Raw genomic sequence first — 26,678 nt, forward strand, 5'->3', positions numbered from 1 at the left:
CCACCAGGTGCTGAAGCACGTAGCACGTAAAAATTGTCTGTCCTCGGTTGCAACACTCACTACGAGTTCCAAACTGCCTCTGGAAGCAACGTCAGCAAAATAACTGTTCATTGGAAGCTTCATGAAATGGGTTTCCATGGCCGAGCAGCAGCACACAAGCCTAAGATCACTATGCACAATGCCAAGCATCGGCTGGAGTGGTGTAATGCTCGCTGCCATTGGACTCTGGAGCAGTGGAAACGCGTTCTCTGGAGTGATGAATCACGCTTCACCATCTGTCAGTCCAACTGACGAATCTGGGTTTGGCGGATGACAGGAGAACACTACCTGCACCAATGCATAGTGCCAACTGTAAAGTTTGGTGGATGAGGAATAATGGTCTGGGGCTGTTTTTCATGGTTCGTTTTTTTTCTATTATTATTATATATTTTTCACCTTTATTTAACCAGGTAGGCCAGTTCAGAACAAGTTCTCATTTACAACTGCAACCTGGCCAAGATAAAGCAAAGCTGTGCGACAAAAACAACAACACAGAGTAACACATAAACAAACGTACAGTCAATAACGGAATAGACAAATCTATGTACAGTGTGTGCAAATGTAGAAGAGTAGATAGGTAAGGAAATAAATAGGCCATAGAGGCGAAATAATTACTATTTAGTATTAACACTGGATGTGCAGATGATGTAGAGATACTGGGGTGCAAAAGAGCTAGAGGGTAAGTAATAATATGGGGATGAGGTAGTTGGGTGTGCTATTTACAAATTGTCTGTGTACAGTGATCAGTAAGCTGCTCTGACAGCTGATGCTTAAATTTAGAGAGGGAGATATAAGACTCCAGCTCCAGTGATTTTTGGAATTCGTTTCAGTCATTGGCAGCAGAGAACTGGAAGGAAAGGCAGCCAAAGGAAGTGTTGGCTTTGGGGATGACCAGTGAAATGCTGGAGCGCGTGCTACGGGTGGGTGTTTCTATGGTGACCAGTGAGCTGAGATAAGGCAGGGCTTTACCTAGCAAAGACTTATAGATGACCTGGAGCAAGTGGGTTTGGCGACAAATATGAAGTGAGGGCCAGCCAACGAGAGCATACAGGTCGCAGTGGTGGGTAGTATATGGGGCTTTGGTGACAAAACGGATGGCACTGTGATAGACTACATCCAGTTTGCTGAGTAGAGTGTTGGAGGCTATTTTGTAAATGACATCGCCAAAGTCAGGGATTGGTAGAATAGTCAGTTTTACAAGGGTATGTTTGGCAGCATGAGTGAAGGAGGCTTTGTTGCGAAATAGGAAGCTGATTCTAGATTTAATTTGGGATTGGAGATGCTTAATGTGAGTCTGGAAGGAGAGTTTACATTCTAATCAGACACCTAGGCATTTGTAGTTGTCCACATATTCTAAGTCAGAACTGTCCAGAGTAGTGATGCTTGTTGGGCGGGAGGGTGCGGGAAGCAATCGGTTGAAGAGCATGCATTTCGTTTTACTAGCATTTAAAAGCAGTTGGAGGCCACGGAAGGAGTGTTGTATGGCGTTGAAGTTTGTTTGGATGTTTGTTAGCACAGTGTCCAAAGAAGGGGTAGGCCCCTATGAAGGGAAATCTTAACGCTATAGCATAAAATTACATTCTAGACGATTCTGTGCTTCCAAATTTGTGGTAACAGTTTGGGGAAGGCCCTTTCCTGTTTTAGCATGACAATGCATCCGTGCAGCAAGCGAGGTCCATACAGAAATTATTTGTCGAGATCGGTGTGGAAGAACTTGACTGGCCTGCACAGAGCCCTGACCTCAACCCCATCGAACACCTTTGGGATTAATTGGAACGGCGACTGATAGCCAGGCCTAATCCCCCAACATCAGTGCCCGACCTCACTAATGCTTTTGTGGCTGAATGGAAGTAAGTCCCCGCAGCAATGTTCCAACATCTAGTGGAAAGCCTTCCCAGAAGAGTGGAGGCTGTTATAGCAGTAAAGGTGGGACCAACTCCATATTAATAACCATGATTTTGGAATGAGATGTTTGACAAGCAGGTGTCCACATACTTTTGGTCGTGTAGTGTATCTACACAAAGATGTTGTGTCTCAATCCAAAAGCAAAAGCAATTTAGATTATGGTACAAAGTAGTTGACTTTGGGTATTTCAAAATAAGAGTCCATATTACCACAAGGCCTTCATTTGTCATACCACTGTTCATTCCATTTACAGTTCATTTAAGTTATTTTGATATTAAACTAATGCACTGGTTTATTAATATATTATTTTAATATATTGTATGTCATAATAAATTATCATAAAAAGCTATTGAATGCAGTCAAGGAGCCGGTCTTTTTAAATTGTGCGACGGAAGTGGGAAATCCCTACGCCTGCCTGTCAAAAATCTTTCCGCTCTTTCTCAAAGCCGCGGTCGAGTTTCGCGATATTCACCTGCATCAGTTGATTCTAGTCTTCCCGAAAACGGTTCTAACTCGTTGGGAACTAGACTGCTGTCGCTGCTCGATGCACTTGTTTGCTTGTTAGCTACATATAAGCTGACAGAAGAGGCCGTAGTGTAGTAAGCACTAGCTGTTAGCCAGACAACGATAGAGGCCACCGCTTCCGTATAACGGAATCAAGCTAGGTAAGAGATTTCCGAAGGACAACTGCATGTCAACTCAGCTCTTCATAATCATGACATTATTGTGTTGAGAACCTATTTTACATTTTATACGTATGGTAATATGAAAAAAATATGTTGTGACAGTTACCTTTAGTTAGCTACAGCTGATATTGATAGATAGCTAGCTTAGCAAGGTAACGTTAGCTAGCTTAGCCAGTTGATTTTGTTGGTAGCTAACTAACGACGTTACCTAACAGGTACTGTAGGGCAACATGACATGAACCTTCTAACTAATTATTCAACATTGTTTTTTAAATGTATTTTTCGTAGACATGATTTGGTTATTATTCACTATGGGTAGGTATACAAATGTCTACCCAACGTATATACCCTTGTAATTCAATGCTTTAACTATGCAAGTCTTGCATTTATTTATTTATATTGTCTCACTGATTGCTGTTTGCAGTATTAGCAGAATGTATCAGGAAACATATGATAAGCATGTATGGTTGAAGAGTTCCTGTTTTACCAGCCCTCCCGCTGCAGCTTGTGCTCAGTGTACTGCCACAGTCAAATTATGCTTAACTTTACAGTCAAATAAAATATAAATCTTTCTTTCTCCTCATTAGGCTTCAACCAAGTAAAACGGTTGTGGCCCCACTGTGGATTCCCTGAATTGGACCGGGGCGGAGGCAGTCGTAGGCAGAGCAGGCGCCACGTGAAGTGCGGTTTCGACTTCCCCTATGAGTAGCAGCACCGGTCAGAGAGCACCACGGACCCGGGCGGCGAAGGCAGGCCAGGGGGCAGGGGGGACAACGACATGGACCCCTCAGGACCAGAGTGTGGACCCTTCATACAGGCCTACTACCACTGCAGGTCCAACTACAGCCTGCAGTGGTGGGGGGAGTTCCTGTGTCCTGAGTAAGCTAATCCAACTGCCGGCTCCGCCGCTGTCGCGCCACCAGCTGAAGAAGTTAGAGGAGCACAGATACAGCAGTGCAGGCCGCTCACTTCTGGAGCCCTTCATGCAGCACTACTGGGAGTGGCTAGTGGCATGTGTGCCGGCATGGATAGCCCCCAACCTCATCACTATTGTGGGCCTGGCCATCAACATTCTCACCACATTGGTGCTGGTGTACTACTGCCCCACTGCCACTGAACAGGTAGGTCCATGCAGGGGCATCACTGGGAATTCTAGGCCCTGGAAAGAATTTGATGTTGGATCCCTTTCACACACTGTCACTCATATGGCCCTCCCTCCCACTGAGTATGCATATTTAAATGAATTAATCAGCAGGTATTCCTACTAAGTAATAACCATGGATTATTAGGTCAATGTTTGTTTTAACGGCTGTAATAATATACACTACTGACAGGACATAGAGAGAAGATGAGGCTGTCAGTATTTCTTTCAGAATTTCTTGATTGAAAAGTATTGATTGGGTAATTGTCATATATAGCCTACCCTTTCCAAGTGAAGGTTTATCAAAATGTCTGTCTCTGTTTTGTCAATGTTGGATGCAATTTGTTGTAGGTAAGAATGCTACACTATACCTACTGTCCTTGTTGTCTCTGTGAGAATCAAGCTATTCTAAACCATCTTACAGTAACAGTATTTGATGAACATGGTGTTATGGTAAAACACCAGAATGCCACTAACAGTGACTTTTTACATTTACAGTTTAGTAATTTAGCAGATGCTCTTATCCAGATTGACTTACAGTAGTGAGTGCATACATTTTCTTACTGGCCCCCTGTGGGAATTGAAACAACAACCCTGGCATTGCAAGCGCCATGCTCCAACAGAGCTACACAGGACCAACTCACTGAATTTGAATGTCACTTCCGTGGCTATCTGAAAATGTTACCTGCTGTCAAATCTTCCCTCCCGCCATCCTAGTTTCCGCAATTCCTCTCAAAGCTCATTGGAGGAGGTCGACAGGAGGGACCCTGGATCCTCTCCTCTAAATGCGCTTTGAGAGGAATTGTAGAAACCAGGATGCAAGGATTTGACAGCAGCTAAGGTTTTCAGACACAGAGCAGTTGTAGGTGTTTTGGCCACCATGCAGTCTTTTACCTGTGACCTTCCATGTGGAGGTCTAATGTCAACAGTACCCATGTTGTATAACTAAGACGAAAGTGTGTGAGTTGGTACTGGTGACATGTTTTTGGAATCTGACCTGTCGAAGAGTTATGACTCTTTTTCTGGGGTTTTGCACGTTGTAATGCGGGCAATTGCACGGTATCAGAGTGATGCTAAGGCTATGATTTTTCACTTCATTTTTTTTTCTCAAACTCATGTACTTGAACAGTGCAGAGGCAAGTGTTGGTAACAGAATGATGGCACCAACAGCACAAACTGTCATTCTGTTACCAAACTTAGCATTTGCACTGTTCTTCAATAAATGTGTTTTTGTAAAATTTCTGTGGTTATTGTTCAAATTAGTCATTGTGCATAGAGTTATGGTTTGTTTAGCTTGCCAATCATTGGTTTTTGTTTGACATTTTCAAGTGAAAAATCTGAGTTTCAGCATCACTCTGTTACTGTGGAATTGCCCCTACGTAACATGTTGTTGTCATGAATGTCTAAAGATTGACATTTCAACTACGAGTGATTGTAGATTATCAATCGGTTCATGAAAGGATGTGTGTTTTATGAATGTACAAAAGCTGAAAAACAGGCACACATTCAGGTACTTTCCGTAGATGCTGGAGTTGTAGGCAAACTCAAGGAAAACAGAAAGGAAAGCGCCGAACACTGCTGCTCGTGCTCCCAGGTGATATTTATTTATGACAACGTTTCGACCCTAAGGTCTTCATCAGGCATCCATATCCCAGGTGGCGGTGGAAGGTCCTATATATAGGGGCAGTACTCCGTGACATCTCTTCCTGAAACAGGAGGTAAAAAATGTATAACATAAGTTCACAATATTAACATTCAATGTATCAAAATATATGATCATACACAAGGAATGTGATCAATATTTACAGTAATATACATACAATATTCAATTAGGATTAAAAAAACACAATCTAGACATATTGAAACTAGCAGCAGTGTGCTGCGTTTTCCTTTCTGTTTAGGAATGTTGCCTGTCAATGCGAAACCAGTTAGCTTGCCTTAATGCTTTTGCTTAGAAGATGTGATACAGCAGGATGTGTGTGTCACCACAAAAGTGTTGTGCTTAAAAATTATTTAAGCAACATTATAGAATAAAAACAATCAAGGGAATTTTAAGGCTGTCAATTTTAACAAAGTAGATATGACTAGGCTATGACTTTGAATGGAGAAAGGTTGACCAATTATTGTTAGTTTATCAATATTTAACATTAGACACGTTTTGCTTTTCCTTTCTCTTGGTCACTGGGGCCAGGCTTGCGCAATGCTCCATGTCATGTGTGCTTGTTTTGCTGAGGTGCGTGGGGGATGCCTTACAGGGCTCTTGGGGACAGGCACCCCATGTCCCCGTCCTCTCAGGTTACACATCTATCCTCAGGCCCCTTCTCCCACCTCCCGAGCCGTAGAGGGTAGGAATAGGCATTTAGAATGTTCTCCCTCAGACTACTTATTCAAGCTGGCTTAATTGTGAATCGATTAGAATCGGATGTGGGTTATGTATTTTTAGCTACACAGTCGCATGGTCTTTAGTATTTGAGTCCTCTTAAGTATGAGTCATATACATACATATAGTACATTCAGAAATTATTCAGACCCCTTGACCTTTTCCACATTATGTTACATTACAGCCTTATTCTAAAATGGATTCAATCTACACACAATACCCCATAATGACAAAGCAAAAACGGGTTAAAATACATTTTTGCTAATTTATAATAAACTGAAATATCACATTTTCGTAAGTATTCAGACCCTTTACTCAGTAATTTGTTGAAGCACCTTTGGCAGCGATTATAGCCTCGAGTCTTCTCGGGTATGATGCTACAAGCTTGGCACGTGTATTTTGGGAGTTTCTCCCATTCTTCTCTGCAGATCCTCTCAAGCTCTGTTATGCTGGATGGGGAGTGTTGCTGCACAGCTATTTTCAGGTCTCTCCAGAGATGTTAGATCAGGTTCAAGTCCAGGCTCTGGCTGGGCCACTCAAGGACATTCAGACACTTGTCCCGAAGTCACTCCTGCGTTGTCTTGGCTGTGTGCTTAGGGTCGTTGAACCTTCCTCAGTCCCGCTCTGGAGCAGGTTTTCATCAAAGATCTCTGTACTTTGCTCCATTCATCTTTCCCTCGATCCTGACTAGTCTCCCAGTCCCTGCCACTGAAAAACATCCCCTCAGCATGATGCTAGCACCACCATGCTAGAGATAGTGCCACGTCCGACGTGACGCTTGGCATTCAGGCCAAAGAGTTCAATCTTGGTTTCATCAGACCAGAGAATATTGTTTCTCATGGTCTGAGAGTCCTTTAGGTGCCTGTTGGCAAACTCCAAGTGGGCTGTCATGTGCTCTTTACTGAGGAGTTGCTTCCGTCTAGCCACTCTACCATAAAGGCCTGATTGGTTGAGTGCTGCAGAGATGGTTGTCCTTCTGGAAGATTCTCCACAGAGGAACTCTAGAGCTCTGTCAGAGTGACCATCGGGTTCTTGACCACTTTCCTGACCAAGGCCCTTCTCCCCCAATTGCTGTTTGGCTGGGCGGCCAGCTCTAGGAAGAGTCTTGGTGGTTCTAAACTTCTTCCATTTAAGAATGATGGAGGCCACCGTGTTCTTGGGGACCTTCAATGCTGCAGAAATATTTTGGTAGCCTTCCCCAGATCTGTGCCTCAACACAATCCTGTCTCGGCGCTCTACAGACAATTCCTTCGACTTCATGGCTTGTTTTTAGTTCTGACACACACTGTCAACTGTGGGACCATTTATATAGACAGGTATGTGCCTTTCCAAATCATGTCCAATAAATTGAATTTACCACAGGTGGACTCCAAGTTGTAGAAACATCTCAAGGATGATCAATGGAAACAGGATGCACCTGAGCTCAATTTTGAGTCTCATAGCAAAGGGTCTGAATACTTACATAAATAAGGTATTTGTTTTTTATTAATGTGAAACATTTCTAAAAACCTGTTTTTGCTTTGTCATTATGGGGTATTGTGTGTAGATTGCTGAGGATACATTATTTATTTTTTTTAGAATAGAGCTGTAACAAAATGTGTGAAAAAGTCAAGGGGTCTGAATACTTTCAGAAGGCACTGTATGCCATTTATCAGACACTTTCATCCAAAGCGACTTAGTCATGAGTGGACATTTTTCATATGGGTGGCCCCATTGGGAATCGAACCCAAAACACTTTCTCTACTGACTGAGCCACACAGGATCAGTGGAGAAATCAAGTTCATGGGTTTGTTTTGATCGTCTAAAGCTTTGGAGCTGGAGGCTTGACTGTAATATAGGCAAGGTTGTTAAGTTATCTTGTGTCTGAAAATGAGATCACTTGAGGATATTGTTTAATCTGCAATTGACCCAACCTCCCTTCCATAGTGTTACATTTCTTAGTCTACTGTATGTTGCGTTCAAATATTATTTGTTATCAGGGAAGCTTGCACAACGGTAACTAGATCCCACCATGTATTCCTCCTCCCACGGCTAGTTTAAGGGGCAGCTGTTCAAACAAACTGGCCCTCTTAATCTGATATTAAACGCACTTTAGATCAATACTGTATGCTGACACATGGGAAGGTTTCGGTTACTTTCAACCCAATCAGTTGAAATATAATCTGTTGTTGCCCGGGATTTAATTGGGCCGGGTCAAATGAAAGCCTAGTGGCTTTCAAATTGTTGTCATCTAATTTTCCTCAGCCAACACAAATATGCAACAGCAAAATCAGACGACCCCATATTAGAATAGTTTACCTATTCAATTGGCCAGCTTGTCACATTCTATGCGAGGAGTTTCTCTCCGGTGCTTTCAAACAGTGAGAGCTGCACAGCGCATAGGGAGAGAAACATGCATGCCCAGTCATTGCACAACATTGTTAATGCAGTCATAAGAGAACACACCTTCTGATAGCAGTTTTGATGGCCACTGTAGGACCTGAGAGCTTTCTAGTGTTACTACACTTTTCTTTCTCAAATCCCCAACATTTGTGAACTGCAGCTTTTCAGAACTAGAGTTTTAACAGCGTTAGCGCTTGCCAATGTCATTTTAACGCGTAGGGTAGACCGGGGCTAAATGTAACACGAGTCAGGTGCAACTGGTAGGCCTAGATTAAATTAACTGTCCAGGAAAAATGTCATTCTGTTAACTCCTACCCAGGTAATGTTGTTAACTCATCCTATACTTGTATTTGTGGCCAAAGCATACATTGGAGAAAAAACACACAAAAAACCCCAACTCAAACAGACCGGGACACACTCTTCACAGCATTTCACCTGGTTGGAGGTACTATACATCACGGTGGGCTTAGATTTCAGTGCGCGTACGGGTGCACACAGTATTGAGTCCGAACAGAGTACTCGCTCATGTCCAGATCGTGGAATTTATTCACAACATTGCGCTTAGTCAAATATTTTCACTGAAGATTTACCTCAGTGTTTTGGCTTCTTGCGGTCAATTTGCAGTCTAAAAATGATTTGTAATTATGTTCTATATCGTGGAGCTTCGCCCCATAGGGGAGCTCTGCTCCTAGTGGTTTACCCCACTGCCTAGGCAGCGAATAGCCTGAGAGAACTATGCACACACCTGCAGCCAATGGGAGTACAGGTGTCCCTATATAAGGGGATGCTTCCCCTCAGTCAGCCTCCCATTATTTTCAGCGACTTGGACTAGACTGAAGAAGCCGAGAAGGGAAGATAAGTCTCAGGACGAACCTGCTGTCGATATCCAAGTCTCGACATCGTCCCTCTAGAATGAGCACTCCAGGTTTTCCACCTAACTCAAAAGCTCTTAAGAGCTCAGTGTCGCTGCTCCACCATGGCGGCTGTGGACTCACACGACTTATGTTTCATGTGTCTAGGATCACAGCACTCTAGGGGCGGCCTCACAGACCCCCGGAATGCCCAAGCTGCGCCCTCCTATCTTTAAAGGAGAGGAAACGGTGATGGGCGTTCTTTAGGGAGGATATCCCTCGAGGACGCCATGTCTGTGCTAGCCTCAGGTTCTGAGGCATCATATGATGATGCCGCCTCTAGAGAAGACGAGGATATTGGGAAGTGTGTGGATGTTTCTCCGGAACAGTCTTAACCCACTGACCGATTTAGATTTTTAAAAACTCCCTATAGAGAGTGCAAGGATGAGACGGGCTCTGAATTTTCAGCAGCCCCCTCCTATGCAACCGCCTCTTTGCGCTCTGATTTTCCAGGGCTTGTTGAGCGGGCTGCGAGTCAGCTTGAGATCATGCTGCCCCCCATTGCCTCCAACCCGGAAGTGGACATGATGGAGGGCGGCCCCTACTCTCGACCAAGAAGGGCGGCGGTGCCACTGGCACCAGCCATGCACTCGCTCTGAAAATATGTGGAAGGTTCATGGGGGTCACCTTTGAGGGAGAGAGTGCCGGTAAAAGCTTACACCCCATTCACCAGAGGAACTGCAGACGGCCCCAGGGGATCCCCAGGCTCGAGCATGCCATGGCTGCGTACCTCATCCAGGTTTGAGCTCCTGGCAGTCACCCAAAAAGCCCACTCTACCTATGACAAAGGACAGGCTCACAGCTCAGCTGGTAGAGAAGTCCTTTGCATTAGGTGTCCAGGCTGTAGCAGCAGTGAACAATATTGCCAACAATATCCTGGCAGCCTCTCTATCCCGTCTCACCACGGGCAAGACTGAGCTGCCGTGAGAGGCGATAGAAAAGGCGTCGAATTTCTGGCGCCGTACTTCATCTCACCCAGGAGTCGGCTGTGTGCGGGGAGGTCGTGGAACGACATTTTTGGATGTCTCTGACGGCCATGAAGGAATCCGACAAAGCCACCCTGTTGAACGCCCCCATCTGTCAGCGGCCTCTTTGGAGTCGCCGTCAGAGGCAACGGCGCGTTTCGAAAAGCTGGAGGAGGGGAGGAAACAACTATCTAGACACCTGCCATTGGCAGGAGGATCTAGATCGCTTTCAAGAGCCACCCAGTTTCACCGTCTCCAGTAGACCCGGGTCTACGGCCAGACGGATAGCCCGAGGAACGGCAGCATCCAGCTCACTCCCGCAGTGCCAGAGAGAGCAGCCACTCCACCGGCGAGAGAGGTGGTCATGACGTCACCCTGGCGACAACCTAAGGGCAGCCAGAAGCGACGATGACAGGACGAGGGGGAGAGGAGAGGGAAGAGCGCAACGCCCTGTGCAACAGTGCCTACTATTCCCCCCGCTCCCCTACGAAGAGATGGGGGAGCCAACATGATGTTTGTTGAATAAAGACTGGATTCCAATTGTATTTGTCACGAGAACCTCTTTTCCATAACAAACCAGAGATCGTTCAGGTTCTCTCTGTAGCTGAACACACACATGAGGATGCTATATATGGCAATGATAAGAGGGCAGCAAAGCGGACGCTTTTGATGAGCCGCCATGCTATACCTCATAAACACCCTACACCCCAGACTCCTAGGAGTAATGTGGCTCAGGGTTTAAAGAACAGCCTGCGTACACAACCCCATGTTGGGTCGATGACGCAATCGCTGTTGGGAGACTGCGCACTAACTCAGGCAATAGCCTCAGTGCAGTTCAGACCTGTGCTGCGTTCAGGTTACGAGTATGACCGTGTTGTCGCCCCCGTTTCTCACAGAACGTGCTAATATTTCCTCCCCCTTTCGAGGGGGGCCCACCCTGGGCTGTGCCACCACTGCTATGTCGGAGGACAGCGGTGGCATGGGCCATAGAGGAATACAGGTCCTTCCTACTGAATGCACCACAACTTCACGCTCTCCCGCTCTCAGAGCATTATTGGGAGTGGCAGTGAAGTTGCACCCTCTCCCACTGGCTAAGCCGGATGCTGGAGAAGGGTTACCGGACTCCTCCCCCGTTTTCGACCGTGGTAGAAACGTGATGAAATCGCCAGAGAAAGTAGCCGCTCTTGTGAAAGAGATTACAGAACTTTTGGCGAAGGATGCGGTCACAGTATTTCCCCGAGAGCAACGGAACAGCAGGCTATATTCGCCCTAACTAGTGCCAAAAAAGACGGGGTGTATGAGGCCATTATTGGATCTACGCATTCTCAACGAGAGCGTAGCCAAACGGCCCTTTCGAATGCTTACGAATGTGGAATGTGTCCACAACAAAGACTTTTGTATAAGCAAAGACCTAAAGGACGCGTTCTTCCATGTGCCGGTTCATCCGCGTCACAGGAAGTCTCTGCATTTTGCCTTCCAAGGGGTGGCGTACGAGTATGCGAGAATACCATTCGGGTACACCCTGGCACCTCGCACCTTTTCCAAATGCGTGGAGGCGGCAATGGAACCGTTGCGTCGTCAAGGGATAAGGGTCTTGGCCTACCTAGACGACCTACTGGTTCTCGCTGGCAATTGCACACACAACACAGACAGTGATTAATCTCAGGCTTCTGTGAATAGGGAAAAGAGCGGACCCTGGCCCAGTCATCGGATTGTCTACATGGGACTGCAGCTAGACACTGACTATGAAGGCTTGAATTTCGGATCCTCGACGGGCTGCCCTGTTGCTAGCCCTACGAAGGTTTCATCCGAATTACACGTTGACGGCGCATTCCTTCATGACACTCTTGGGTCTCATGTCGTCTGCCCACTCTGTGGTTCCGCTGCACATGCGCAGAACACTGCGATGGTTCGCCCAACTACGACTAGACCCAGTGCGGCATCGTAAACGGTTGTTGGTGGTTCCCCTCTCGCTCAGAGCGGACTTGAACTATTGGAGAGGCCCGTGCATTCAGATGCAAGGTGTCCCAATAGGCAGTGTCCTCCTATATTCCAGTGTTTACGCTTGTCTGACTGGATGGGGAGGGAAATGTCAGGCTCAAGCGATCGGAGGTGTGTGGCCTCCCTCGGGACACCACATCAACCTCCTGGAGTTGGAGACAGTTCTACTGGTTCTGACCCACTTTGTGTCTACCCTACGGGGTCGCGACGTGTTGGTCTGGTAAAACAACCGAACCACAGTAGCCTACTTAAATCGCCAAGGAGGAGTTAGGTCTCCTGCACTCCACCGGCTAGCAGAGGAATTGTGGCTGTGGGCTCACGAGCACCTTCGCTCGTTGACAGCAGCACACATTCCAGGCTATCAGAACGTCAGAGCAGACCTCATGTCTCGAGGGGGTCCCCGAGACAACGAGTGGCATCTGCACCCCGACATTGTTCTCCAAATATGGGAACGGTTTGGGAGAGCCGAGGTAGACCTGTTCGCGTCACGTATGAACGCACAGTGTACCCTATGGTTCTCTCTACGAGCCCAGGACGAACTGCCACTAGGGATAGACACTTTTGCACACCAGTCATGGCCGGATGTCTCCTGTACGCATTTCCACCGCTGTTCTGCATTCTCTCACTGTTAGCCCGCGTGAGAACAGGAGGTCTGTCAATCATATTGATAACCCCTGATCGCCCAGGGTCTTCATGGTTCGCGGGGATGACTCAGATGCTGGTTGCGCCACCCTGGCCCGTTCCACATCGAGAGGACGCAATGTCTCAGGCGGGAGGCATGATAAGGCAATTGCCTTTTAATCGGCCAACCACTGATGGTCTGGCTCCTGAAAGGGACAGGTTAGAGCGCCATGGGTTATCTGATTTAGTAATCAGAACCATACAAGGCTCACGTGCCAGTTCCACATCCAGGACGTATGCCAGCAGATGGAATGTGTTTTCACAATGGTGTGCCACAGAGAATGTGGACCCTGTGTGCTGTCAGGTTGAGAGTATGCTTTCATTCCTACAATTCATGTTTGATAAGCAGCGCTCACCCGCCACCATCAAGGTGTTTGCGGCAGCGATCTCCGCTTGTCATGAGGGGTTTGGCAGAGACAGTCTTCAGCCACCCTCTGATGAAACGGTTCCTATTGGGAACGCGGCGGCTTAAATTATATTTAAATTAATATTTTTTTAACTAGGCATGTCAGTCGGCTTAGGCAGATGCCTAGAGCCACGCTTCCTCGGTGGGATTTGGCCTTGGTACTCGAGGCACTCTGCAAGACGCCGTTCGAACCATTGAATCAATACCCCTCAAGATATTATCTCTGAAGACGGCAATGTTGCTCGCTTTGACTACGGCTAAGTGTGTCAGTGATTTGAGTGCTCTTTCGACGAGACCCGACTGCCTGGCCATTAATGGCGATCTGAGCAGGGCGGTGTTACGTCCTAACCTGGCATTTATGCCAAAGGTTATTAAGAGCTCATATAGGTCACAGACCATTGAGCTGTGGGCCTTCTCCCCCCTTCCCATGCGGAGAGGCTTCATCGCCTGTGCCCGGTGCGCGCTTTGGCGTGCTACTTGGAGCGCACGGCGATGATTAGGTCAGTTGATTGTGTATCACAGTGCTAGTACACTTGGTAGAACACTATATAAGCAGCGGCTGTCTCACTGGCTTTGTGACGGCATTGATGATGAGGCGGCAGGGAGGCCACTGCCTCTGGGTGTAAGAGCCCACTCCACTCGTGGAGTAGTGGCGTCTACGGCCCTTTTCAGAGGAACAGTGGTAGAGGATATTTGTGCAGCGGCGTCGTGGTCGTCACAGTCTCCTTTTATCCGGTTCTACCTTCTAGACATGTCTTCTAGCTCGTTCTGTACTCAGCGTGGCTGATGGGAGAACTTGAGTTAAAGGGAAAGAGGTGTAGGACTGTTGGGCTTGGTTCCCATTAGATCCACTCTTTTTCCAAGAGAGAGACGTGTGATATGACTCCTGTCTGATATTGTTAGTACAGTAGAGAACATGTCCTTTGACTGCCCACCAGTGTATCACTGTGTTTCGCATTAACATATGCTAACCATGTGTATGTGACAAATACAATTTGATTTGATTAGGGCGGGGTGATGAGGGAAAGCGTTCTGTAACTGGTAGTACATAACTATTAGACCGGTCACAAAATGTTTATGGAATATTGAGGTATCATCTATCTGCTGAGCCAGGTTAGTATGGCCCATATTCTGTTATCTGCCCACGAATCATTGGCTTTGGCTAATGGATTGAGTGTGGCGGGTTATACTGAGGAATCAGCGAGTATGTCTTCTAACTTGGTTCAGCCTGCACTCAGCCTGATGGGAGGACTAGAACTAAAGGGAGAGGACCAATGGACGGGGTTCCATCAGGTCTGCTTTTTCCTGTTAGAATGACTACATAGTATGACTCCTGGCTGAAGGTGTAGTACAGTAGAGTCATGTATTCTAACCTGCCCACAAGTCTATGACTGTGTTTGGGCGGAAGGATGAGGGATAGTTTCTGTAACTGGTATTACAGTACTATTAGACCAATTGTTTAATATTGACAGAATATTGAAGTATCATCTATCTGCTTGTACAGATTAGTATGGCTCATATTGTGTTTTATCTGCCCACTAGTCATTGAAAAAAACTCATACTTTTCTGTGGAAGTCGAGGAGCACTAGTAGACCCGTCTATTGTAAATGTCGAATGTTTGTTCCCTTTACCTTTCAGGCACCGCTGTGGGTGTACCTGTCTTGTGCAGTGGGCCTCTTCATCTACCAATCACTGGACGCCATCGATGGGAAACAGGCACGGCGCACCAATAGCAGCACCCCACTGGGAGAGCTCTTTGACCATGGCTGTGACTCCCTTTCAACAGGTGTGTGTGCTGGAGCGTGTGTATACCGTCTCAAACTACCATAAACAACACACTCACAGACTACAAATTACATGGAAGATGGACACAACAAATATGCACTTAAAGACAGACACAATATACCCATAAATGTACACAACACACTTACAGATGTAAACAACATAATGATTTAAGACTGAGAAACATCATGTTGTGTAATTCTCTCTATCACTCTCTGTCGCCCTCTCTCTCCCTCTCTCTGCATGCATTGATGTCACTGGTACTAATATTTTTTTCATTTCAAATGTATTTATTTAAATGTATTTATTTATATAGCCCTTCTTACATCAGCTGATATATCAAAGTGCTGTACAGAAACCCAGCCTAAAACCCCAAACAGCAAGCAATGCAGGTGTAGAAGCGCGGTGGCTAGGAAAAACTCCCTAGAAAGGCCAAAACCTAGGAAGAAATCTAGAGAGGAACCAGGCTATGAGGGGTGGCCAGTCCTCTTCTGGCTGTGCCGGGTGGAGATTATAACAGAACATGGCCAAGATGTTCATAAATGACCAGCATGGTCAAATAATAGTAATTTCCACACACAATTAAGACAAAGTGAGGAATCAGAATATACCTGCCTCTTTGACTCTTACTTTCTATCACCCACCCTTGCTCTCTATCTCTCTCTCTCTCTCTCTCTCTCATTCTCTGTCTCTGACTACTTTCTCTCCCCTCTCTTAGTGTTTGTGGTCTTGGGGACCTGTATCGCCGTCCAACTTGGAACTAACCCAGACTGGATGTTCTTCTGCTGCTTCGCCGGCATGTTCATGTTCTACTGTGCTCACTGGCAGACCTACGTGTCAGGAACCCTGCGCTTTGGCATGTGAGTGGGTGGGCACCCCGTCTGAGGTTTCCTTTAAACTACAGTCTAGTCAAGAGTTTGGACACACCTACTCATTCAAGGGTTTTTCTTTATTTTTTAAAAACTTTTTTCTACATTGTAGAATAATAGTGAAGACATCAAAACTATGAAATAACACATGGAATCATGTAGTAACCAATTTTGTTTTTAACAAATCAAAATATATTTTAGATTCTTCAAAGTAGGCCTTTGCCTTGATGACAGCTTTGCACACTCTTGGTATTCTCTCAACCGGCTTCACCTGGAATGTTTTTCCAACAGTCTTGAAGGACTTCCCACATATGCTGAGCACTTGTTGGCTGCCTTTCCTTCACTCTGTGGTTCAACTCATCCCATTCCATCTCAATTGGGTTGAGGTCGGGTGATTGTGGAGGCCAGGTCATCTGATGCAGCACTCCATCACTCTCCTTCTTGGTCAAATAGCCCTTACACAGCCTGGAGGTCATTGTCCTGTTGAAAAACAAATGATAGTCCCACTAAGCGCAAACCAGATGGGATTGCATATCGCTGCAGAGTGCTGGTTAAGTGTGCCTTGAATTATAAATAAATCAGACCGTGTCACCAGCAAAGCACCCCCACACCATCACTCCTCCTCCATGCTTCACGGTGGGAACCACACATGCAGAGATCATCCATCCGTTCACCTGTTCTGCATCTCACATAGACATGCCGGTTGGAACCAAAAATCTCACATTTGGAGTCATCAGACCAAAGGACAGATTTCCCCCGGTCTAATGTCCATTGCTTGTGTTTCTTGGCCCAAGCAAGTCTCTTCTTATAATTGGTGTCCTTTTAGTAGGTGTTTCTTTGTAGCAATTCAACCATGAAGGCCTGATTCACGCAGTCTCCTCTGAACAGTTGATGTTGAGATGTCTGTTGCTTGAAGAATTTATTTGAGCTGCAATTTCTGAGGCTGGTAACTAATAAACGTATCCTCTGCAGCAGAGGTAACTCTGGGTCTTCCTTTCCTGTGGCGGTCATCATGAGAGCCTGTTTCGTCATAGCGCTTGATGGTTTTTGCGACTGCACTTGAAGAAACTTTCAAGACAAGTTCTTGACATTTTCTCGATTGACTGACTTCATGTCTTAAAGTAAGGATGGACTGTCATTTCTCTTTGCTTATTTGAGCTGTTCTTGTTATAATATGGACTTGGTCTTTTACCAAATAGGGCTATCTTCTGTATATCACCCCTACCTTGTCACAACAACTGATTGGCTCAAACGCATTAAGAAGGAAAGAAATTCCACAAATTAACTTTTAACAAGGACACCTGTTAATTGAAATGCATTCCAGATGACTACCTCATGAAGCTGGTTGAGAGGATTCCATGAGTGTGCAATGCTGTCATCAAGGCAAAGGGTGGCTACTTTGAAGAGTCTCAAATATGAAATATATATATTTTTTGGGGTTACTACATTTTGTTTTGATGTCTTCACAATTATTCTACAATGTAAAAAAATAAAGAAAGAAAAACCCTTGAATGAGTAGGTGTTCTAAAACTTTTGACCGGTAGTGTATCAACATTTGCTTATCTGTTTGGCTTTCGGGAACAGCCACAACAAGGACAAGGGACGAATGTCCTGGGAGTATGGTTGATTTGATTTATCAATATGATTTGATATGATGTAAGCCCTTGACAGAGTAAGTAAGAGTTAAATAGGTTGTCCGCCAGAAAAAATTGAACCTTATCAGATCAGGTTCCTCTCAGCCTTTCGAGGGACATGTTCTCTACATCCCCCCACACACTCACAACTAACCCACAACCCAGAGGAATGGATGGCGTTTGTGCAGGACCTGCTAGGGGGTGCTATGTGCATGTTGATTTTGATAATACTGTGTGAAATGTGAAATCACTTAACCGTTTGCATATGATTCCTCTGTCTCTCTGCCTGTGCAGCATTGATGTGACTGAAGTGCAATTCTTCATTATAATCATGTATTTGCTGGCTGCCATCGGAGGACCAGCTTTTTGGCAGTTCTTGGTAATTCATTTAACCCATTTGATTCAGCAAATTATGGCCTGTTCCTACTGCTTGGAAATGAAAGAAATTACCTTAATGCTAATTGTTACATGCATTGTAGTTGTAGTTTGATGCATTTTCTATCCTTTTTTTGTCCTTGTATTGAATCTAGTGTAATACACTGTTATACATGCAATTAAACATCTATAGCCTCAAGAATGTCAAGACTTATGAAAGTAATGTAGGGAATGTAGGGAAGTTATGGCATGTTGGCGATTTTGCTGAGTGCATCCTTTCCTTGTTTCCTGGAGGTAAGCACAGATCTATAAGGTATTGGATAGGTGAAAGCCCAGTTGCCGCCCTATTACTTCCACCAATCCAACCAATTCAGATCTGTGTTTACTTTAAGGAAGGTAGGAAAGATGGATGTGTTTCTAAAATATTGAAACAGGGCTCTGCTATTACTAATCCCCCAAACACACAGATCCCTGTGGTGAACATCCAGATTAAGCTCATTCCAGCCATCCTCACTGTGGCGGGAGCCATCTTCTCCTGCACCAACTACTTCCGGGTCATATTCACGGGAGGAGTGGGAAAGAACGGATCCACCATAGCGGTAAGGATGACGTGATCCGTCCTGGCTAACGAGGATCCAATTGAATTGTATGGCTGACAAAAGATGACTTGGTGTGTGGAAGTATACGGTGTGTGGGAATTTGACGCAAACCGTACGATTTACTGCGGCTCGTTGCATTGGTTATTTCAACTTTGGTAGTAATATGATCCATATTACAATTACTATATATAGCTATGATACAGAGTATATCAAGCTTAATTTAAAAACGTCAACAGAATTTGTTTTGGGTGAAGTAGCCAGTTTTTTCTAATGCTTAAATACCACAACACTTGGCATGCTTCATTTCTAGGCCTCCATAAAATAGTGACATGGATGACTATCATGCCCTTTTCATTGATATCAGCCAAGCTACTAGTCAGAACTTTATCTTGCGGTTTATTTATCACTTTAGAGACGGATAAGGATAGTGGAATTTTCAGCTGTACAGTGATTGTGACAGCCATGTCCCTTCTTCCTCAGGGAACGAGTGTCCTGTCGCCGTTCTTCCACATAGGGTCGGTCATCATTCTGGCCGTCATGATCTACAAGAAGTCTGCGTCCCAGCTGTTTGAGAAGCACCCCTGTCTCTATGTCCTGGCCTTTGGGTTTGTGTCGGCCAAGATCACCAACAAGCTAGTGGTGAGGAACCAGGTGACCTGGATCGTGTCCGTTAGGGCACACTGTAGCGAAGTGTTGTGTAACGGAACACAAGCGTTTTTTGATTGGACAAGTTCAGATAGTACCTCTGTTTCGCATAGATTTCTTCCATTCTGTACCTACTGAACATGACCGTGAAACATGAAATGCTGAAAAAGCCAGTCTACATTCCAATATCCACACCCGCCACTAGTTTTGGTATAACTGTCGGCTCAAGGGTAAATTACTTTTAAGTCTGTTATAGTGCGCTGCGCTATAACGTACCTTGCATTGAATTTCAGCCCTAGTCCAAGTTTTTAATTAGACTCAATATAGTTATTTGGTCTTTACTCTATTTACTCTATTATACGTTGCCGAATCTCTTGTTTTTTGTTTGTTTGTTTTACAGGTAGCTCATATGACAAAAAGTGAGATGTATCTCCATGACTTGGCTTACCTGGGGCCAGGGCTGCTCTTCTTGGACCAGTATTTTAACAGCTTCATAGACGAGTACTTGGTCCTCTGGGTGGCACTGGTAAGTCACCATAGCCCTTCATAGCTTCATCCATGTGCATGTATAGTACCAGTCAAAGGTTTGGACACCTACTCATTCAATGTTTTTTTTATTTATTTGTACTATTTTCTACATTGTAGAATAATAGTGAAGACTACCTCGTGAAGCTGGTTGAGAGAATGCCAAGAGTGTGCAAAGCTGTCATCAAGGCAAAGGGTGGCTGCTTTGAAGAATCTCAAATATTTTGTTTAACTTTTTTTGGTTACTACACGATTCCATATGTGTAATTTCATAGTTTTGATGTCTTCACTATTATTCTACAATGTAGAAAATAGTAAAAAATAAAGAAAAACCCTTGAATGAGTAGGCGTGTCCAAACTTTTGACTGGCACTGTACGTTCCAAGTAGGGGTGTGAATGTTTAAACGTTTAAACAACATTTTATTGTTAATGTTAAGGAAAAAAACTCTAACCTTAAAACTGTTTTCGCCACAGAATTTAAACCACAGTGCAGTTATCACAAAACTAACACTAACAGGTCCCGATCATCATCAAGGGAAAAATTTAACAAATAGGCCTACCTAACGCATCAATGCTGTAACTTTATTAAGGGGGATATGCATCTTTCAAATTATTTGTCACGGATATGAAGTTCTCCGCACGTCATCGTTGTTAACAGTTAGGGTATAGAAAACACAAAATACAGAAATTGCTGCAGTTGATATGCAGTCATTGTCAATGGCCTACTTGAGTTGTGAGGTAATTTCCTAAATGAAAGACTGCAAGCGCCAGTTGAGCCGCGACTCGTGCTACTGAACATGTTGCGTCATTCTCGTCAATATCACTGTTCACCATTTACTCCATTTTCTAAATGGGACACTATAGCAGTTCGCAAAAAAAAACTGAAAATAAACGAGACAAATATATTATTCCTAAACTGTAGCTCATAGTTGGAACACGTTTCCCTACTTTAATCAACCAGTCCGTTTTTAATTTGTGATGAGGCTGTCATGATTTAGCAAGAAATGTAGCTTGTCTACAGTGTTGGTTGTGTAGCCCATCAGTTGGGTATGTTTTTATAGGCACTAATTTCTATAGGTCTAATGGGAGCTTGGGTTCGCAGCACCCGTGTGTGTGAGTGTAGAGGGAGCGGTTGGATCGGAATTGAGGTGAGAAACGCGTAACGAAGAGAAAGAAGAACTGTGATAACTTGGCTAGGTTGATTTTTTTGTTGTGAGTCGCTAATGTACATAACAAATGGAAAGAACACGAGAGTCAAAGTGAATTAAACACTTGTCTTCGGGACAAAATTTCACCTGCCTGGAGGACGGGTGCAATTGTGGCCCATAATTCGGCGCGTACCTGCATGTTGGCATTCCTGCATCTGCAGGAGCCCTTCTTCATACTTTTATTGGTCCATTTTTAAGCCGGTACACAGGCGGGAGGCAGGGGTGCTCCTGTACAGTAGGTGGCGGTAATGCACCATAACGTTGGATGTCAACCGACAGAAGAAGAGGCAGGGGTGACAACGGTAGCTAGCTTGCTAGGACAACAGTCGGGTACTGTTTTCCCACAGTTCTGTTAACGAGGGCAGTTGTAAGGCATGCGTTTAATACACTGGGTGCTAGCTAGTTAGCAAGCTAGGACTCCAGTACACAGTGGGTGGGATAGGTAGCTAGCTATTTTACACATTTTGCCATGAGGCTGAGTGAAAATGTTGCTGTTTTTAGAGCTCAGAGATTCTTGAAAGACGGGACAATCTCAACTTTTTTCCCACAAATATTTGTCTTACTAACTAGTATGACCACTCTATGGAAAGATGAGACTCGCAACATGTAAAGTGTTGGTCCTATGTTTTATGAGCTGAAATAAAAGATCCCAGAAACTTTCCATACGCACAAAATGCTTTTTTCTCAAGTTTTGTGCACATATTTTTTTTACATCCCTGTTAGTGAGCATTTATGTTTATTTTTTATTTTTTTGTCACACAACACAATGCCACAGATGTTTTGAGAGACAGTGCAATTGAGATGCTGGCTGCAGGAATGTCCACCAGAGCTGTTGCCAGAGAATTTCATGTTAATTTCTCTACCATAAGCCCAGGACCTCCACATCTGGCTTTTTCACCTGTGGGTCTGAGACCAGCCACCCTGACAGCTGATGAAACTATGGGTTTGCACAACTGAAGAATTTCTGCACAAACTGTCAGAAACCGTCTTAGAGGAGCTCAACTGTGTGCTCGTTGTCCTCAGCAGGGTCTTGACCTTGCAGTTTGGCGTCGTAACAGACTTCAGTGTGCAAATGCTCTTCAATGGCCACTGGCATCTTAAAGAAGTGTGCTCTTCATGGATTAATTCCGGTTTCAACTGTACCGGGCAGATGGCAGACATCGTTTATGGCGTTGTGTGTGCGAGTGGTTTGCTGATGTCAAAGTTATGAACAGAGTGCCCAATGGTGGGGTTATGGTATGGGCAAACATAAGCTATGGACAATGAACACAATTGCCTTTTATCGATGGAAATTTGAATGCACAGAGATACCGATTGTCATGCCATTCATCCGACGCCATCGGTTGTCATGGCCACATGTCGCAAAGATCTGTACACAATTTCTGGAAGCTGAACATTTCCCAGTTCTTCCATGGCCTGCATAGTCACCAGACATGTCACCCATTGAGCGTGTTTGGGATGCTCTGGATCGACGTGTACGACAGCGCGTTCCAGTTCCCGCCAATATCCAGCAACTTCGCACAGCCATTGAAGAGGAGTGGAACAACATTCCACAGGCCATATCAACAGCCTGATCAACTCTATGTGAAGGAGATGTCGTACTGCATGAGGCAAATAGTTGTCACACCAGATACTGACAGGTTTCCTGATCCACGCCCCTACTTTTTTTTTTTAAGGTATCTAAAGATACAAATCTGTATTCCCGGCCATGTGAAATCCATAGATTAGGGCCTAATGAATTTCTGTCAATTGACTGATTTTCTTATATGAACTTTAACTCAGCAAAATCATTTAAATTGTTGCATGTTGTGTTCATATTTTTGTTTAGTGTAGATATAGGTACAGACACATCAACCTTATTCCTTATTATTTATTTTTGACTGTCTGTTTCACCATGTATGAATGTGTTATTCAATGTGTTTCTATGGGCTATAGTAGTAAAGGCCAAATTAAATATTTGATCAAATAATATAAAACATGTTTGGGGGGAATACCTACAGGGGTCCTAAAAATCAAATAGCTAAATGATCCATGGTATGAACATCTTAAAATTAGTATAATATTAGCTTAGTATAATATTTCATTATTCAAATATGTTATGCAAATCTCCAAACTTATTTTAGTTTTGTCGTGCTCTATAGCACTATTAAATGTTCCAGGGCTAAGTTCTTTAGACTTTCACTTCACTGGAAACAACTTTGATGGACATTCCTGTAGTCAGTATTTCAATTGCATGCTCCATCAACTAGAGACATCTGTGGCATTGTGTTGGGTGACACAACTGCACATTTTAGTGGCCTTTTATTGTCCCCAACACAAGGTGCACCTGTGTAATGATCATGCTGTTTAATCAGCTTCTTGATATGCCACACCTGTCAGGTGGATGGATTATCTTGGCAAAGGAGAAATGCTCACTAACAGAGATAAACAAGAGAACGCTTGTTGTGCATATGGAACATTTCTGGGATCTTTTATTTCAGCTCATGAAACATGGGACCAATACTTTACATGGTGCGTTTATATTTTTGTTCAGTAGCTAGGAAGACTCCGGTACATAGCAGGGGAGGCGGGAGTGACACCGGTAGACTGTGTCCTTCGCCCCTGAAAAACACTGATAATGCTTTTATTTCCCTTTTGACCCACATTTTCAATTGCATAGACAATCAGGGGTGCGTTCCTGCAGATTCAGGAATAGCCTCATGCAGGAACGCCCCGCAATCACACTGTGATTGGTTGGCAGGTTCAAAGCAGATTCCAGAAGCCTAAGCCTACTGTAGGACTGCGAGAGAACTTCATTGCCCCCTATCGGTCATACCACACAATAGAATTTCATATGGAATTTTATGAACGTGACAAGGAAATTGTCATATTGCAGATAAACATTTGACTTCACAGACTGATTCTAGCCAACGTAAGATGTCAAAACCCCTTAGTTGAGTGGTAAAGTAGTATACCAAAATCCATCACTGTTGTGTATTTTGCAGTGCAATGTAGATTGCCTAGCGTATATTCATGCAATTCTTTTCAGTGGCAAAAGATGATTGACATAAAACAAAAAACGCAACAAATTCTGTAAATAAAGAGCCTTAAATGTACTTTATTTGACATCCATCCTGTCTGTCTTGTTTTATCTCCAGTTCCTGTCCATCTTTGATCTAGTGCGCTACTGCGTTAGCGTCTGCAACCAGATCGCCTCTCACCTGCACATCTTCGTGTTCAAGATCAAACCCCCCAACCTGCGGTCCGCCTCTGCCTCCCGGTCAGGCAAAGACGTGTGGTGTAACTGGTCTGGTGACACTACTGACAGGTGGTGACACCGTCCGGCTGGAGCTGGTGGGATTACCTCAACCGCCTCCCCCTTGTCTCCACAGGGTTCCCATTGGATGAGACTAATTGGAGGTAGTCTTTCTATGAATGTATAATGCTGCGTTCACAACATCTCGTCATTTAAAAAATACCAGCATACAACTGGGGAAAATCCACTTGAACGCCCCTCTAACTGGTAATTACTAGTGGGAAACTATCAGCCCTGTGCTCAGTTTCCCACTTGCACCTCTCTGACGTCATTTGTCAACAAACAAGACAGCAAGCTTGGCGGTATTTTCAGCAGTTGTTTATGGTAAGAACAAAATACAAATTGTTAATACAAAATTGATTCTGTTAATCTTCCTTTAGATTTAGAAAGTGAAAGGAGGTCTGGATATACTTTTTATGGGCAAAAAATAGCGAAACAATCACAAGCCTTCTAATGACCTCCATGTTTGATAATATTTCCCAGTTCAAAACGTGAATACACCCAACTGATAATTACTACCTTCCCACTTGGTTATGAACGCAGTATTAGCCAATTAAATTATGAATACATTGAGGGTGGGGAAAATTAGATTTTTTTTAATGAAGATAATTTATTTCAGTCTGGTGTGCAATAGTGATCCGTTTTTGCAAATGTGTGGTGTAAAAGGTTTCTAGCCGAAGAGGAGAATGAGGAATACGTTTTCTGTTGAGGTTTAGTTGTCATAAAAGAAGAACCTGGTTATTTGGTAACAAACTATTTGAGATTTAGAAGTTATCTAACCAAAGGTTATAGATCGGGGTTAATGTTGCTTACTATAACCATGCTACCACTATCCAAATGCACTGAAAATAAAATGTTATCCATAGGAAGGAGCAGGTTATACCTAACCAAATGATATACTTAGCTATGAGAAAAACGCCTACAGTGTATTCACGTGTTTCTGTCCGAGCAATATGAATTACTTAAATGCCTGTCTGTTTCAGTAATGGTACTTGTTCAGCACATCTACATACAATTTCCACCTGTATTCCACTCCAGAGAAAAATGCTAGTTCTCTGTTTAACGTATAGCGCAGAGTATTTCTTTATAGTATTTCTGCATTCTGTTTGAACCATCTGAAAAGCTGTCATCAGAGATTGCGGATTGCATTCAGTGGAAGAACACATGGTCATGAGGGAAGACTGCCTAGCATTTCTGTTATTGATCCTATGTATAGCCTACATCAGGGTTATTCAACTCTTACCCTGTGAGGTCTAGAGCCTGCTGGTTTTCTGTTCTACCTGATAATGAATTGCACACACCTGGTGTCCCAGGTCTAAATTAGTCCCTGATTAGAGGGGAACAATGGAAAAAAAGCAGTGGAACTGGCTGCAAGGTCCAGGGTTAAGTTTGAGGGGCCTGCATGATCTATGACACTGAATTGTATTATGTTCAATAAGCCCCAAACAAGGGGACCATTGTCTCATCATGTTTACATGATATGCCTATGTACTTCATTTTGTCCCATGTGATTGCAGTACAAATGGACCTGCATTATACTACTGTTTCTGAGAGATGGAACACAGTTCCTGCTGTATGCTTCCAGTTAACTTGTGCCATATGTGATGCAAGTCAATGGAGCACTTCTCGTTATCTGTTACATGCGTTCAGACTCTTAACAGTTAGGAATCTAGCTCATCATTATGATATTCAAGCAACAGTTATGAGTATGTGTTCTGTCCACCGCAAGTCATTTTTGTCACCATGGATGACAAAAAAATATGTTTGGAATGTTTTAGTGATAGGTGTTACTCCAACTTCCTCACACTCCTTTTACAATATTCATCTGTTTTTTCTCTTTAAAATGTATTTTATTTTATATATATATTTTTTAAATCATTAAACTGTTTTGCTTTTTAGTTGAGCTTTGGTTATACTGTAGCGTTGTTGAAATAGGAGTCGGTCAGGCTGGCACCAGTGTTACACTCAGTTACTCCAAATGGGGATGTATGTGAAAAATGCAATACAGTCGGTATGCAGCAGTTGCCTTAAATGGGAAGGTTTCAAAATGATGGCCTGAAAAGGCTAGTGTAAGACCTAAGTGTTGTGCTATAAATGCTTGATTAGTAACTGATGAATACAATGAAGGGTATGTTTAGATGTTCTCATCCACTTCACTCCCTGATGTTACCCCTACAGCCACTCCAACTCCCCCACAGCAACACTGGTGTCATGGCAGCTGCATCCCCATTTAGGTTTCTCTCTCTGTT

General features: G+C 44.1%; 1 protein-coding gene across 1 annotated transcript; it reads left to right on the forward strand.

The window, feature by feature from the left end:
* Nucleotides 1-3,230: 3,230 nt before the first annotated feature.
* On the forward strand, nucleotides 3,231-25,170 carry LOC111966379 (choline/ethanolaminephosphotransferase 1). The gene is made up of 8 exons (XM_023990967.2): nucleotides 3,231-3,751; nucleotides 15,136-15,283; nucleotides 15,998-16,139; nucleotides 18,077-18,161; nucleotides 18,625-18,756; nucleotides 19,237-19,395; nucleotides 19,802-19,927; nucleotides 24,272-25,170. The coding sequence occupies exons 1-8, from the start codon at nucleotides 3,332-3,334 to the stop codon at nucleotides 24,446-24,448; spliced, it is 1,389 nt and encodes a 462-aa protein (XP_023846735.1). The 5' UTR covers nucleotides 3,231-3,331; the 3' UTR covers nucleotides 24,449-25,170.
* Nucleotides 25,171-26,678: the final 1,508 nt, after the last annotated feature.

The sequence above is a fragment of the Salvelinus sp. IW2-2015 genome, linkage group LG7 (assembly GCF_002910315.2).
Source record: "Salvelinus sp. IW2-2015 linkage group LG7, ASM291031v2, whole genome shotgun sequence".
NCBI lineage: Eukaryota > Metazoa > Chordata > Actinopteri > Salmoniformes > Salmonidae > Salvelinus > Salvelinus sp. IW2-2015.

What these genes read in the sequence shown, in the direction of transcription:
- LOC111966379 (XM_023990967.2), top strand. Translation starts at nt 3,332, where the DNA reads ATGAGTAGCAGCACCGGTCAGAGAGCACCACGGACCCGGGCGGCGAAG. An exon ending in CTGTGACTCCCTTTCAACAG is followed by an intron (nt 15,284 to 15,997) that starts GTGTGTGTGCTG and finishes CCCCTCTCTTAG; the next exon opens with TGTTTGTGGTCTTGGGGACC. An exon ending in AGAACGGATCCACCATAGCG is followed by an intron (nt 18,757 to 19,236) that starts GTAAGGATGACG and finishes CTTCTTCCTCAG; the next exon opens with GGAACGAGTGTCCTGTCGCC.